The 15723-nt window shown below is 43.0% G+C and overlaps 2 protein-coding genes across 6 annotated transcripts in view; one reads left to right on the forward strand and one right to left on the reverse strand.

Annotated features, from left to right (window-relative positions):
• CHST7 (carbohydrate sulfotransferase 7) overlaps window positions 1–10148 on the forward strand; it is a 53491-nt gene extending 43343 nt beyond the window's left edge. The window contains exon 2 of the mRNA XM_063660315.1: window positions 8515–10148. The gene's annotated coding sequence lies outside the window, so the exon portion shown is untranslated. The remainder of the gene's footprint in view (window positions 1–8514) is intronic.
• The window catches only part of SLC9A7 (solute carrier family 9 member A7), a 167426-nt gene that overhangs the window by 17323 nt on the left and 134380 nt on the right, over window positions 1–15723 (reverse strand). For all 5 annotated transcript variants that reach the window (XM_054470982.2, XM_054470986.2, XM_054470985.2 and 2 more), the window contains 2 exons: window positions 14841–14904; window positions 4235–4317 (listed from right to left, as the gene is read on the reverse strand). In XM_054470982.2, coding sequence (XP_054326957.1) covers window positions 4235–4317; window positions 14841–14904 — 147 coding nt within the window. The remainder of the gene's footprint in view (window positions 1–4234; window positions 4318–14840; window positions 14905–15723) is intronic.

A 15723-nucleotide genomic window follows, 5' to 3' on the forward strand; every position in this document is an offset into this window, starting at 1 on the left:
TCTTTTTTTCATCCTAGAACTTTGAAGACATTGCTCAACTGTATTCTAACAACCAATTTTGTCGATGAGAAGTCTGATTCTTGCTTTTTGGAGGTTGCTTGTTTTTATCTTTGGAAGCCTCAAAGATTCCCTCTTTTTCTCTTGTAGTTATGGAATGCCCCCGAACATGTCCATTCAACCTACTCACACTTGGTGGGCCCTTGCACTCTGGAGACAACTGTCTTTCTTAGCTAAGGGAATTTTTCTTCCATTATTTCTTTGGTACTTTTCCTCCAAAGTCTCTGTCCTCTTCTTTCAGATCCTGTCAAATCATTTGGACCAACTGATTCTGACCTCCATATCTTGAAACTCTCCTCTTACATGTTTCTTTTCGCTATAATTATTGGACTTTTTTTTCCTTCAACTCTGTCTTCCAGATCAACAATTTGGTCTTCATCATATTCAAGTTATTAGCTATCCATTACATTTTTTTGGTTAATTTCAGAAACCTTGTTTTTAATTTCCAAGAATTTTTTGTTTGATTTACTCCTTTTTCTAATAATCTTCTCTAGTATCATGACTGAAAAAGCCTTTCAACTAAGGATTTTATTAGAAAAATCAAAAAGTACATAATTGTTTAATTAGTCCCTCATGTCTCTATTTAGTTTTTCTGTTCATCAGGCAGGTACAGACTCCTACCAGGGCCAAAGTTGGGTGGGGAGTTACTCTCAAGAGAAAAATATTTGATGCCCTCAAGATCTGTTTCTCTACCAAGCCCTCTCCAGGTAGTGTCTCTAACTTTCTTTAGATATCTGTGGCTTGAAGAAAAAATTAGCAGCTACCAATTGATCTGTTGACACAGGAAGTACCTGTTGCAGCTGTTCTTAACATTCTTTAATAAAATCATCTGGACAAATTGGCTCAGGACTTACCTTTGTCTTACGTTACAGTTTTCTCTCCTTTTTAGTTTTTTTCCAAACTAAAAAGTGGAAATCCCAAAGTCACTGAAATTTAGATTCAGATGAAACTTTAGAGATAACTCCTGTTCCTCTTCAGAGGATCAGTTTCTCATTTTAGCACTGTGTCATTCTCCTGGTGGATACTCTTCCATTTTCTTTACATCCTTTCTGAGACCAACAGGCAATATGCATTCTGGATCCTAATAGTCCACATGGCTTGAAAAATCCCTGGGGGTTCTACTTCAGTTAGTAGCAAACAAGGTAATTTGAACCAACCTTTCCACTGAGAACAACTAGAAAAGCGAGACAAAATAAAATAAGACAAAACCATCTGCTTGAAGGCTTCAGAAAGCTACCAAGGCAGTGAAGAGGGGTGGAATTTGAGAGGAGGAAACCAAAGAGGTGAGCCCTGTGGTTGGTGAGCCACAGTTTCCCTAAAGGCACCTAAGAAACAGAGCAGAGCATTTGGCAGAGTCACAAAGATAGAGTGAACCTGACAAAAAAGAAAGTCCAGGGCCTACCAAGGAAGAAGATGGAAACCAGGCTTTAGGTGGGGATCCTAGAATAAAGGGTAAAGAGGAAACAGTCAAGACTAACTCTCACAGGAACTAGGGCCCAGCATCAAATCATCCTTATTCCTGATTGGATTAAAGTGATCTGCAATTGCTAATACCCCTAGCCTAGCCACTGATCAGATATAAGCTTAAATCATCTCTGAAGGATGATGATGTTAGGCAGAGCATCTCAAATTATCTCTAGATTTTTTTCTAGAGAAAAAATTGCCCATGCTTGTCACTCAGTAAAAAAAAATAAATGCACAGAAGACCAACAATAAACCTTCTAGAAGATAACATAGAAAATTGGCTTCATGACTTTGGGGTAGGCAAAGATTTCTGAAACAGGACATAAAAAATACTAACTAGGAGATCAATACATTGGATTAAGACCTTTTGTTCATCAAAATATTCTATTTAAAAAGTGAGGCTGGGTATGGTGGCTCACGCCTGTAATCCCAGCACTTTGGGAGGCCAAGGCAGGCGGATAACTTGAGGCCAGGAGTTCCAGACCAGCCTGGGCAACATGGTAAAACCTCGTATCTACTAAAAATACAAAAATTAGCCAGGTGTAGTGGTGCGTGCCTGTAATACCAGCTACTCGGGAGGCTAAGGCATGAGAATCACTTGAACCCGGGAGGCAGAGGTTGCAGTGAGTTGAGATCATACCACTGCACTCCAGCCTGGGTGACAGAGTGAGACTCTGTCTCAAAAAAAAAAAAAAAAAAAGTGAAAAAGCAAGTTACAAAGTGGTAGCAGATATTTTTATCATGTATGATCAGCAAGACTCATATCCAGAATGCACAAAGAACTCTTATAAATCAGTAAGAAAAAGGCAGACAACTCAATAGAAAAATGGGCAAAAGACTTGAACAGGCACTTCACAAAGAAACATACCAAATGGCCAGTAAATATATGCAAAGGTGCTCAACCCTATCAGTCATCTGAGAAATGCAAATTAAAGCCATGATTAAATACCACTACAAACCCAACAGAATGGCTAAAATTAAAAAGACTGACAACACCAAATGTTGTTAGGATGTGGAGTAACTGGAACTCTCATATACTAGAAGTGACTGTGTAAAGTAGTACCACTATTTTGGAAAACTGGCACCATCTTCTAAAGTTGAACCTACCCATGTCCTATGACCCAGCAATGTTACTCCTGGGTAGATTACCAAAAAAAAATGTATATGTACATCAAAAGACATGTACATCAATAATAGAATTGTGATATATTTATATAAGAAATACTATGGAACAAGGAGAACAAATGAACTAGAACTACACATAACAACATGGCTGCATTATACACATGATGTCAAGCCAAATAAGCCAGACACTAAAGTATATATACTGTATAATCCTATTTATAGAAAGTTGAAAAACAGGTAAAACTATTAAGTGTTGCTAGAAGTCAACAGAGCAATTACATTTGGGGAGGGGGAAGGGGTAGTAATTGAGTCATGGCATGAGGGGGTTGGCAATTTTCTTTCTTTCTTTTTTTTTTTTTTTTTTTGGAGACAGGGCCCAAGTAGCTGGACTACAGGTGTGTGCCACCATACCTGGCTAATTTTTTGTATTTTTTGTAGAGACAGGGTTTCATCATGTTGCCCAGGCTGGTCTATAATTCCTGGGCTCAAGTGATCACCACCTGCCTTGGCTTCCCAAAGTACTGGGACTAAAGGCATGAGCTACCATGCCCAGCCTTGGAATTTTGTTTCTTGATTCGTTTGGTGTTAAATGAGTGTGTTTATTTTCTGATAATTTACTGAGCACTTATTATTTGTGTACTTTTCTGTATATCTGCTATACTTCAATAAATTTTTAACATTTTCAGCATCTCCAAAGACCATATATAATAAGCCACCTGCCCATTTGATGAGTATGTCAACTTAAGAAACCATGAGGGGTTGGGTGAAGTGGCTCATGCCTGTAATCCCAGCACTTTGGGAGGCTGAGGTGGGCAGATTGCTTGAGCCCAGGAGTTCGAGACCAGCCTGGGCAACATGGCGAAACCCTATCTCTACCAAAAATACAAAAAATTAGCTGGGTGCGGTGGCATGCACCTGTGGTCCCAGCTACTTGAGTGGCTCAGGTGGGAAGATTGCTTGAGCCCGGGAGGGGAAGGTTGCAGTGAGCTGAGTGCACCACCACACTCCAGCCTGGGCAACGGAGTGAGACCTCATCTCAAAAACAAAAAACAAACAAACAAACAAAACAAACATAAAAAAACATGAGGGTTTAACATTTTGGTTTTTAATTTTCACTTGAGACCAAGTGAATCTACTGGAACAGGGTTTGCCCTGCATGTGGCCCAGTTATGCCATACAAGATCAGACTTGGCCGAGTTCATCCAATAGGAATTATCCTCCCCATATGGATTAACAGCTGAAGTTCTACTTCCTTTTCTGACCACAGCATGATTCATTGCATAATTTTAATCTAATCACCTAAAAAGGCATAGTTCCCTGGACACAAAGCTCTTAAGAGCCACATGAGTCTACCAGGCTGTGGGCTGGTTACTCTAAGGATATGCAAACATTCCTCTTGGCCAGAGAGATACTCACCAGGATCACCTATGGTTGAATGCTCAATGCACGTGTTCCATGAGAGGATGGGCTATCCCTGTCACAAGCATGCACCTTTCCTTACTTATCAGGTATCATTCACCGACAATTCAACAAGAAGATTTCATCCCCAATGTTTCACCGACACAGAGGATGCTACTTAAAAGGATACTTGTGATCAAAGCTGTACCACAGCCTGAATATCCATGCGCTCTCCTGTTTTGTCCGGTTTCCTCTGGCAGAATCTGGGCCGTCCTAGGAACAAACAAGAGGGCACATGCTTAGTTGTACAAAAGGGATCTCAAAGAAAGGGGGAAAAAAACTTTTTTAATAACTCGTATAGCTCTGGAGCTCATAGTCAAACATCCCATGTCAGCAAAGTTTCAAAGATACATTGGGAGGTAGCATTTGAGCAGAAATTAAACTCAAAAGGCAGAAAAATCAGTCTCCAAAGTAAAAAGGCTGGGTTATGTCTGTGGATAGCTCAAACTTAATATGGAACAACATTTCTTTTGGCATTCTTATTGCAATTTTCCTCGAAGTGTCTTTCAGCAGATTAATTACCCTAAAATACGCTAGATCCTAACAGGCCAAAATTGATTTATAGAGCATATTTTTAAAAGCTTTTTGTGAAAGCAACTTTCCAATCCCCATCCCCAAAGTAGGCCTGTGGAAACCACATATTGTTGAGTATCCTGACAAACTAGTTAAGGCTTCTCTGTGGTCCTTACCCAGGGACATACACTGTGCTCCAGGTGGTAAGGTACTTGTTTCCCCACCAGCTTTAGGAAGGTGGGATCAGTGGGCAGGAGAAACGAGCTTGAACTAACAATTCTGTTATTTTATCTACCATCAAGTAGCAAGTTCCTTGCTACTCTTATGCCCTTCCAGTTTAAACATCCCCATCATGTAACTTTCAAAATAACCTGCAAAATCAAACATTCATTTGAGGTTTAGGAAATCTGTTCTGTGCAAGTATCAGAAGCAGCACAGTTAATATAAAACTCAGACTGACTGCAGCAATTTGAGGGTACTACTAGGGCTATGCAAGCACAGACTGCTTGTGAAGCTATTATCATCATCATTCTCTTTAATATTACAGGGAGAGGCAACTCTGCAAGTGAGGGACAATTGACAATCACCAAATACAACTTGAACCAAAATTACAAGTAGTTTTAAATCATGGTGAGTGTAAATTCTACCTGCAATGGCAACACCAATAATTAATCAAAGATCTTTGAGAAGCACATAGACAAGAAGGAGAGAAATTAGCAAGCACTATTTATTAATACACTCCTAAAGTTTCCAACAGCAAAGATTATTTTTAAAAATTGAATCCCCTGGGTATTTCAGGAATGTTTAGTGATGGATATGGAAATGGCTCAGTTAAATGGGCCCTTCTGTGGATGAGGAAATATAAACAAGGAGAGACCCCAGAGACCAATTTGATTTTACATTTTTATAAATTATGTGCAAGAGAGAGAGAGCACAGAAATGCCTCCATTTGCAGGGTGGCTGATTGCTAACCCAATGACAACTCTGGGAAGATTCCAAAATGCCACATGACTGAGTAGAAAAGTAGCAGGTGACTTTTTTGATAAGCAAATATATAATGGAAAAAATTAAATGGTGCTTTATAAAGTAATAGGCTCTAAGTTCTCAGTTCTAAGTGCCTGTAGAATTTTACTAAGGAAAAAGCCAGCACAACGATAAACATCATCAGGAAGGATACTATTAAACCATCAGGCACAAAACGAGTACCCCAAAGTCAGTTTCTTCCGCTTCTTCCCTTAAATCAATGATGAAAACAACGAACCCTACTCTGTCATCTTAACCTCTGCAAAACCACAAAGCATTTATTATCACTGGACTACTTAATTTCTTGCCATCTAATCTCAAGAAAGCTACAAGAACCCCTGAACTTAAAAGTTAAATTAAAAAAAAGCAAGCTACAAGAGACTTATATAAGCCCCCAAAAAGACAATTAAAATGAGTAAAGCAAGGGAATGGTTTGACAGCAAACTAACAAAAGGTCTTCTCAGGCTACGGAAAGATATGCCTGCAATCCATGAATAAGATAAAGTGACCTCAGACTCCACAGCAAATCCCGAAATGTAAGAAACTAAGAAACAATGCTTAGAGGCTACAAGGGGTAAATTCAGGACAAATCAAAGGTGTAACTTTGTGAAAAGGGTGTTAAACAACTTCTTATTGCAAGAGATGGTGCCAGAAGCATGATTAGGTACAGGAAGAACTTAGATAAATCCACATATGGTGGCTTTGGGGAAATCAGGGCAGTTCTGTGGGACAGAACTAATTTTTTAAAGCTGACCCGGAAGACAAGCAATAACTGCTTCATGACATGATTGGGGCTGCTATCACAGAGAAGCCATTGAGAGCCCTTCCTGTGGGCTCCGAACAGCACCGGACTGAGCAAGGGTCACTGTGGGAACAGGCGGAGCCTCCTTCCTGGCTGTACTTGGCGACTCTTGGATTTTCCATTCCTGTGCCGTCCACAGAAAAAGCACAGACTTGCTCTCTCAACTCGCCCCTCCTCAAAACCTGGGTTCGCACCTCATGTCTTTAGCTCAGGCAACTTTTAGGGCCTGGAGCATTATTTTTTCCTCTCACCTTCTCCCACCCAGAACACCTACCCGGCCAACCTCTATTCACCTTTCAAGCCTGTGCAGAAGCGTGGCTTCTCTAACAAATGTTTCAAAAGCGACACAGCACTCCAAGAAGCGTAGGTGTGGATATCACAGGCTCTCTCAAGAGACTATCTGGGTCCTGACTGTGCCGCTGCCATTGCCTTGCTGTGTGATGCTGGGCAAGTTACCTAACCTTTCTGTGCTTCAGTATCCTCATCTGTAAACTGGAAATATTAATAATTACCTACCTCTAGGGGCATTATGAGGCTGTAATGTTGTGATAGAACAAGAAATATATATCTGGTTTTTGTCTGACATAAAACTCCTAAAACCCTTGGAATTTCCTGAGTAGATGGGGTGGGAGGAACATCTTTTTTTATTAATAATAAGCTCCTTTCAAGCACACCTGAATTTATGCTAATAAGGTGACTCTTGAATGGACACTGATTGCCACAGAAACCAACCATGTAATTAGAGGATTGGAACTTTTAGCCCCATCCCAACCTCCTAGGAGGGGAGGACTGGGGATTGAGTTAATTACCAATGGCTACTAATTTAATCAACCATGCCTATGTAATGAAACCTCCATAAAACCCTAAATGACACAATTTGGAGGGCTTCCAAGTTGGCGCCACATACTCCCATCCCCATCCTTTGCCCTGTGCATCTCTTCCATTAGGCTATTTCCGAGTTGTATCCTTTATAACAAACTGGTAATGGTAAAAGTTGTGTTCTGTGAGTCATTCTAGCAAATTATCGAACCTGAGGAGGGGTTGGGAACCCCCCTATAGCCAGTCAGTCTGAAGTACAGGTCACGACCTGGGACTTGCAACTGGTGTCTGAAGTGGGGACAGTCTTGTGGGACTGAGTCCTTAACCTGTGGGATCTGACGCTAACTCCAGGTACGTAGTGAGTTAAACTGTAGGAGGTCCAGTTGGTACTCACTGGGAATTGGAGAACTGGCTGGTATAGAAAAAGACCCTACATATTTGGCATTAAAAGTGTTGTGAATGTAGAGAAAAAAGGTTTTTATTTTAGAACTGTAAAAGATTTTTCATTTAAAGAACTTAGGATGGTGTCTGATATGTGGCAAGCACTCAACAAATATTGACTCATTATTGTTTGCCATGTGACTTTTTGTGCTGATTAAATATTTGTGAAATATTTAACCCAGAATCTGGCATGTAGTTAGAGCTCATATTACTAATTCAGTTCACTTCCAAAGACTGGAGATGTAATTTCAAGCACATATTTGTTTGGGGAAAAAAAATGCCTAGCCATTAACATCATTTGGCTATCTTGTGTGGCATTTTACACAAGGAATTTTCATCTTTTTACTGCCATTATTAATAGAGAAGCCCCTTCAAGAAAATAGCACCAACCCTGCTTATTACCATTTTTTGAGCATGTAACAATGAGTGTCTATTTCTTCTGCATTCATTAAGCACCTACTATGTGCCAGGCACCATGCTGGGTGCTGGAAACACAAAGAGGAACATAACTTAGCACCTGGCCCTCAAGAAGCACTCTTTCCAGAAGGTGAAGGTGGCGGGGGTTGGGAGGTAGGGGGAGGGGAGACAGACAAATACATATTGACTGACAAATATAATGAAGAAAAAGAAAGCTGATTAAAGAACTGGGGAATAGCAAACAGTCCTATTTTTGAAATATTTTTCTAGAATGAATGCATAATGATATCTGTATAGAGTTACATTTCATTCCATTCTTATATACTATTAAAAGATGTTTTTAAAATTTAAGGTCATTACACTAATAAGAACAGCTTACTTTTTTTTTTTTTCAGGGATGGAGCATGTGGTAGGCAGAATAATGGCCACCCCACCAAAGCTTTCTACAGCCTAATCCCTGGATCCTGTTACACTATCTGGCAAAAGGGGCTTTGTGGATGGACTTAAGGTTATCCAGGTAGGCCCAGTACAATCACATGGGCCCTTAAAAGTGGACAAGGAGGGCCAGGCACGGTGGCTCACGCCTGTAATCCCAGAACTTTGGGAGGCCGAGGTAGGCAGATCACTTGAGGTCAGGAGTTCGAGACTAGCCTGGCCATCATGGCGAAACCCCGTCTCTACTGAAAATACAAAAATTAGCTGGACGTGGTGGCACACACCTGTAATCCCAGCTACTCAGGAGGCTGAGGCACAAGAATTGCTTGAACCTGGGAGACGGAGGTTGCAGTGAGCTGAGATCACATCACTGCACTCCAGCCTGGGCAATAGAGCAAGACTGTCTCTCTCTAAAAACAAAACAAAACAAAACAAAAAAAGGACAAGGAGGGCAAAAGAGTCAGAGGAAGGAATGCAGTAGAAGAAAGGGTGGGAGAGATTCAGAGCTTGACTCGCCCCACTGTTGCTGGCTTTGCAGCAAGAACACACGACCTCAGTCCTACAACCACATGGAACTGAATTCTACTGACAACCTGAATGAGCCTGGAAGTGGCTTCTCCCCAGAGCTTAGCCTTGCCAACACCCTGAAAAACTTGAAGCGGAGAAACCAGCTGAGCCCACCAGGTATCTGATCTACTGAACTGTAAGGATGACAAAACTGTATTGTTTTGGCTGGGCATGGTGGCTCATGCCTGTAATCCCAGCACTTTGGGAGGCCAAGACAGGCAGATCACTTGAGCCAAGGAATTCAAGACCAGCCTGGCCAACATGGCGAAACCCTGTCCCTTAAAAAAAAACAAAAACAAAAACAAAACTGTATTGTTTTAAGCCACTAAATTTGTGGTAATTTGTTACAGCAGTCACAGACAACTAATACGGAGCAGAAGAGTAAATAAATGATGTCACTTGATTTGGGCCTGATATACTTTTTTTCTTTTTCGGACATGGAGTCTCGCTGTGTCACCCAGGCTACAGTGCAGTGGCATGATTTCAGCTCACTGCAACCTCCGCCTCCCGGGTTCAAGCGATTCTCCTGCCTCAGCCTCCCAAGTAGCTGGGATTACAGGTGCCTGCCACCATGCCCAGCTAATTTTTGTATTTTTAGTAGAGATGGGGTTTCGCCATGTTGGCCAGGCTGGTCTTGAACTCCTGACCTCAGGTGATCCACCTGCCTTGGCCTCCCGAAGTGCTGGGATTATAGGTGTGAGCCACCACGCCCGGCCTGGGCCTGGTATGTTTGGGCTCTGTATACCCCACAAGCCTCATCTCAAGTTGTGATCCTAAGTGTTGGAGGTGGGGCCTGGTAAGAGGTGGCTGGATCATGGGGGCAGACTTCCCCCTTGCTGTTCTTGTGATAGTGAGTGAGTTCTCATGAGATCTGGTTAAAAGTGTGTGGCACTTCCCCCTTGCTCTCTCTCTCTCTCTCCTGCTCCGCTATGGTAAGATGTGTTTGCTTCCCCTTTGCCTTTGCTATGATTGTACGTTTCCTGAGGCCTCCCAGCTATGCTTCCTGTACAGCTTGCAGAACTATGAGTCAATTAAACCTTTTCTTCATAAATTACCCAGCCTCAGGTAGTTCTTTATAGAAGTGTGGGAATGGACTAATACAGGGCCTTTGTCATATCATTGGGATAATGGATCCAAGATTTCTCAGCAGAGGGTAATAATAGGGTTTAGAAACAGGGAATCAGCCAGGCAGTGGGCTCATGCCTGTAATCCCTGCACTTTGGGAGGGTTAAGATCACTTGAGCCCAGGAATTTGAGACCAGCCTGCGTGACAAAGCAAGACCCTGTCTCTAGAAAAATAATTTATAAATTAGCTTGGTGAAGTGGCACACACCTGTGGTCCTAGCTACTCAGGAGGCTGAGGGAGGAGGATCCTTCAGGCCCAAGAGGTCAAGGCTGCAATGAGCTGTGATTGCACCACTGCACTCCAGCCTTGGCGTCAGAGGGAAACCCTGTCTCAAAACAAAACAACAACAAAAAAAACCAGAGTCAAGTCTCTGACCGTGATACACAGATAGTTTTCTTCCCTGCTTAAAACTCTCCAGAGCTATGCATTGCCTAGATCAGGGCTTTTCTAATGGTAAAAAGTACACACATTCCCTGGAGACACTGTTAAAATGTAGATTCTGCTTCAGTGGGGCTGGTGAGGCCTGAGTGTCTCCACTCTCTTGCTTCTGCCACTCTCCACCCTCGCCCTTTATCACCTTGTCACCAAGCCCTTCAGGATGCAGATTCATCTACCTTGTTGCAGATATTTTCCCAGAACCTGAAAGAATGCCTGAAATAGAACAGGTGCTCAATAACTTATTTGTCAAATAAATGAATAAATTGATCTTGACTCTGAGTTTTTAGAAAACAGAAAAGGAAGAGCAGAAAGGGAAATCAGGGGCCAAGGGAGGCATTTGGAAGCACAAAAAAATGGGCGGGTAGGGGGAGTGGTCACAGAGTAGCAATTGGAGGAAAGGCACCTCTGCAACTGTTTGAAGTTAAAGATTTAGGTGACAGATTTACGGGTATCAGATTTCAGCCTGGAGAACCAAAAAAAAAACCACACACACAAAAACACAGAGGACCCAGAAACAAATGATTCTAACTTGCTCAGGAAGTCATATGTGAACGCAACAATAAACTGCTGATTTTCTACAGTTTTCACTACATACACACAGACAGACACGCACACACGTGTGCATATACACAGGCATTGGTGGTTTCCTTTCCTCCACACTCCATTAATATCCGGCTTGTGACCTTGTCCTGTTGATATGGTAAAACTGGGATAAATTCAGATTCACACTCTTAGCTGCTCCAAAGTGGCCTCATCAATGAGTGCTCTTCTGTAAACTCAGGGAAGGAAGTGAATGATGTGTCTGCATGTGCGGCCAACAGAAATCTCAGCTGTCTGGTCTGGCATGAAAAGTCCCCTGCTTTATTGGGGTGGGAGGCCACCCCCAGGGCTGGTCAGCTTGCCTCCAGCTAGGGTTGTTTTTGTTTTGGTTGCAAAGTCACCAAGACCTCCAGAGAAACAAAGCAACTTTTTTTTTTTTTTGTCTTGTTTTGTTCTAATGAGTCAAACTTACCAGGGACACAAAGCTGAAGTCTGCCCACAATATTTTTATGCTTTCCCCACATGAAGCAAAGTTCTAGCCAACAGCTCCCTTCCTTTTCCCACATGAGCTAATAATATCCTGTAGCTCCCTAGCCATGACTCTGTTTATAGCCTTGGGCTTCAAGACCAGTGAGGAGAATTGTGCTCATTATAAGACATGCCTTCCCATCAAATGTCACTTTTTTGTTTGTTGTTTTTACGAAGATTATTTAGAAAATGAGGTAAAGAGAACTGCCCTTTTTTTCTCTGGTGGAGAACAAACATCTGGACTTTCCCTACCTCTGATTTCAGTTTCATGACAACACTGAGCATGTGACCTGGATCTATTTCAGGGGAAACTGCAAGAACCCAGGGTTTCACCCAAAAATGAGAAGCCCATTTATTTCTGTTTTCCTGTTTCTCATGGCCACAGAGTGCACCGAGCCCTGCTGTTAGTGGCTCACTAGAATGAGGAGGTCAGACCAGGAGGAACTGGAGAAATGAGGTCCTCTCTCCACAAGGGCGTGAGTCATTTCTAAGAGGGTGTCCTGGAGAACCAAGCTTGAAGTTTGCATGTTTTTCCCCATATGACAGCAATCTTGAAAACCTTTCAAAAGGTCAGTGGAACTGACTTTGAGGGGCCCTCTGCATGACTGTGTATGAGGTCTGGAAGGAAGGAGGTCAGGGGGAAGCTGTGACACAGCTTCTGGCTAGGGCTGTGGCAAACAGGGTGCCATTAGGAGTGCAGCGCGAGTGGCTGCCAGCCCGTTCACAACACCACATGTGCGGTGCTCTCAGCCCAAGGGGCCCTCTGGGAGCTGACAGGAACACTGAGTTCATCCATCCAGGCCCATCCAGGGAGGTTCCTGAGACTCACTCCACCTGGGGGTGGGGGCTATTTTAGCTGTTACTGCATGGACTAAATACAAGAACCCTCAGCACTTTGGACCTGCTGCTTTCTCACTCAAACATTTCCACAGAAAAGTGACAGCTTGTTACTGAATCTAATTACAAGCCCAGTGTTCCCAGTGTGCAGGGCTTATGTGATACATGGTAAGTTCTACTACATGACCAGCCAAATCCTTTCACTTATTTCCTGTTACAGATGCTTGAATGCAGAGGTAGGAGCAATGGGAAACAGCAAAGGGGGTGGGGATGTTTTGAATGGTCCAGAGCAAGATGAAATCTCTCCAAATCTTACGATCCAGCTGCTATTGGCCTTTTTTTCTTACAAAATTAATCTAGACTGGCCACAGTTCTGTGGAGGATGCTTTAGAATAGGGCAGCCATGTCCTACCAGAGCCACTATCTTTCCTTTGGTGAAATAAGGACGTCCATCATGTTTTCCCCTGGGGTTTTCTCAGGATGAGTTTCAAGATCTCCCAAACTGCTATACTCTAAATTAGCTTCGAGGTGCTCAGTTCCTGAACTCCTGTTTTCTAAAGTTCTTAATCAAAGCTAGAGTCAAATAGCAAATTTTCAAAGAGAACTTCTCATTGAGACCACATGTTCCCAATTGACATAATGGCCAATTCTAAGATCATCTCAAAGGTCTTCTGGAGCTCATTAAAGTGGATGCCAAATCTCCAATGAAGATTATTGAAAACTCTTCCCAAAATGTCCAGAATTTTCCAGGTCATGGCTTTGTGTCCCTTGAGCAGGGACCTAGAATGGACATCAATGCTATAAATGCCTTATTAGGCTATGACCACCCTTAAAGAGAAAGAAACCACAAAAGGCTACAGTGGCACCCCACTGACCCCACACAGCACCACATTTTGCCAGCCTTATTAAATCTGACTTGGTAGATGGAATCATTTAGAAGATCCTATGGAATCTGAAGTCTGCTGCAGACTGCTGCAGGATTAAGTGCAATGATGAGTCAGATTCAAAGCTGACTGGAAAAAAAAGAATAGGGTTTCATGGACAACATACACAGGTGGTCAGTAAAGCTGCCTGTTGCATGTTGCATCTCTCTCATTCCCTCATCCACCCAACAAACACCTATCAGGTTCCTGCATGTGCCAGCCACTGTGCTCAGCACTGGGCATTCAATGCGGAACGACATAGTTATTGACTCCCGAGGTCAAATAATATATTGGTAACACATTTCTGCCCCTATCATAACTCTCCTTTCCCCACCTTGCCTGCCCAGGTCATGCTGACCTGGGTAAAGAGCCAGACCTAGAGACAAAATCATCCCAACAGCTGCACAACAGGGATGATATGGCAACCTCAATTCTTGTCTGTAAATTTGTTGATTCTCTTCCCATCCAGAGGTTATGGTCTCTATCCCCTCCCATTGGATCTGGGCTGGTCTTACGAAAGCATTTCTAAGCAACAGAAAGCCTCGGAAGTGATGCTGTAGAACTTGCAAGATTAGGTCAGAAAAGGTGATATAGCCTCTACCTTGCTTGCTGGGACACTTGCTTTTGGAACCTTAAGCCATCATATAAGAAATCCAACTACCCAGCAGCCACCATGCTGGCAGGCAGCTCAGGCCACATGGAAAAGCCCTGCACAGACATTCCTGTCAGAGGTCCTTGTGGTTGGGTCCTTCCAGCCCAGGTGCCAGACATATGAGTAAATGAACCTTTGCATGATTCCAGCCCTAGGCTCCTGGTTTTCCCACCTGAGGCCCTGGACTTCATGGAGCAAAGGCAAGCCGTCCCTACTATGCCCTTTCCAAATTGCTCACCTAGAGGATCCCAGGCCCTGGAGGAACAGGAATGCCTTCAGGCACCTGATGTCTCTCCTTTCTTCCTCAGATCCCTGGGCTGGAGAATCAAATCGTATTGCTCTTTTTCTCCTGGGCACCACTGATAGACTCGCAACCAGTTGTAGAACCAATATCCACTATTGAAAAGTGGAGAGTCAGGGACTCTTTCTGGCAAGCCCATACCCTTCATAATGTTGATTAAGAACACATACCCTGGGTACAAATCCTGGCTCCATCACTTACTCTGAGATGACTCAAACTCCCAAACTTCAACTTTTAATCTGTAAAATGGGGAGAGCAGTACACGCTTCATAAGGCTGTTGTCAGGATCACAATGAGGGAATCTAGGTAAAGTGCCTGGCATGTGGTGAATGCTCAAATGTCTTCCCCAGGAAGAAGCATCTCTTGTGACTTACCCCTTGTAAGACTTGAAAGCTGTCATTGTTGGGTGGTGGGTCTTGATCGGGGTCAACACCAACTCTGAAAGTCACCAGGGAGAAAGACAAAGAGAAAAACAGAGAGTATTAGCTTGGCCCATGGTAGCTATGCAGGCTGCAAGTAGCCTGGAGGCTGATCATCTTCCCGAAGCATAAGGAGTGGTTAGCTAAAAGGTGAGGAAAGCTGTCATGCAGAAGTCATAAGAAAGAGGTCGCATACCACTTCAGATCCCAGAGGGTCAGAGGGGCGATGAATCCCATGTGCTTACACTCTAAGCAAGGCCGCCAGAACACAACACATGCTGGCAACTGTCCACTTGCTTTTCTGCACCAGGTGGTCCTGGTTATCAAAATGGGGGTCTCACTGCACTGGGCCCTTCCTTTGTGCTGCTTCCACACTTCTGCCCTGGCCTGCTTTAATTTCTCTAACATTTTGTTATAAACTTTTTCAAACATACAGGGAGATGTTGAAAGACTTTAGAGTGAACCCCTATATACCCACCATCACTAGATTCTACCATTAACATTTTACTGTATACTCCTTATTACCTATCTATCCATTTCTCTATCACCCATCTTACTTTTTCTTTGGATACATTCAGATAAAGTTGCAGACATCAGAATACTTCCCCTAAATACTTCACATGCATATTGACAAAGAGTCTCTCCTTGACCAAACTTTAGTCAGGCTCCAAGGAATTCACTTCCCAACTAGGCACTGACTTTTGGGCTTCCATGTCCATCTCAGCATAGCCCAATTTTAGCAAGAGGCTTGCTAAGTTGGTTTGGCCAGAACCCAACATCTGATTGGGTTCTTCATCCCCCCACAATCCCTCAGGTGATGTCTGATTGTCTAAGCTGG

This window comes from Pongo pygmaeus, chromosome X (assembly GCF_028885625.2).
Source record: "Pongo pygmaeus isolate AG05252 chromosome X, NHGRI_mPonPyg2-v2.0_pri, whole genome shotgun sequence".
NCBI lineage: Eukaryota > Metazoa > Chordata > Mammalia > Primates > Hominidae > Pongo > Pongo pygmaeus.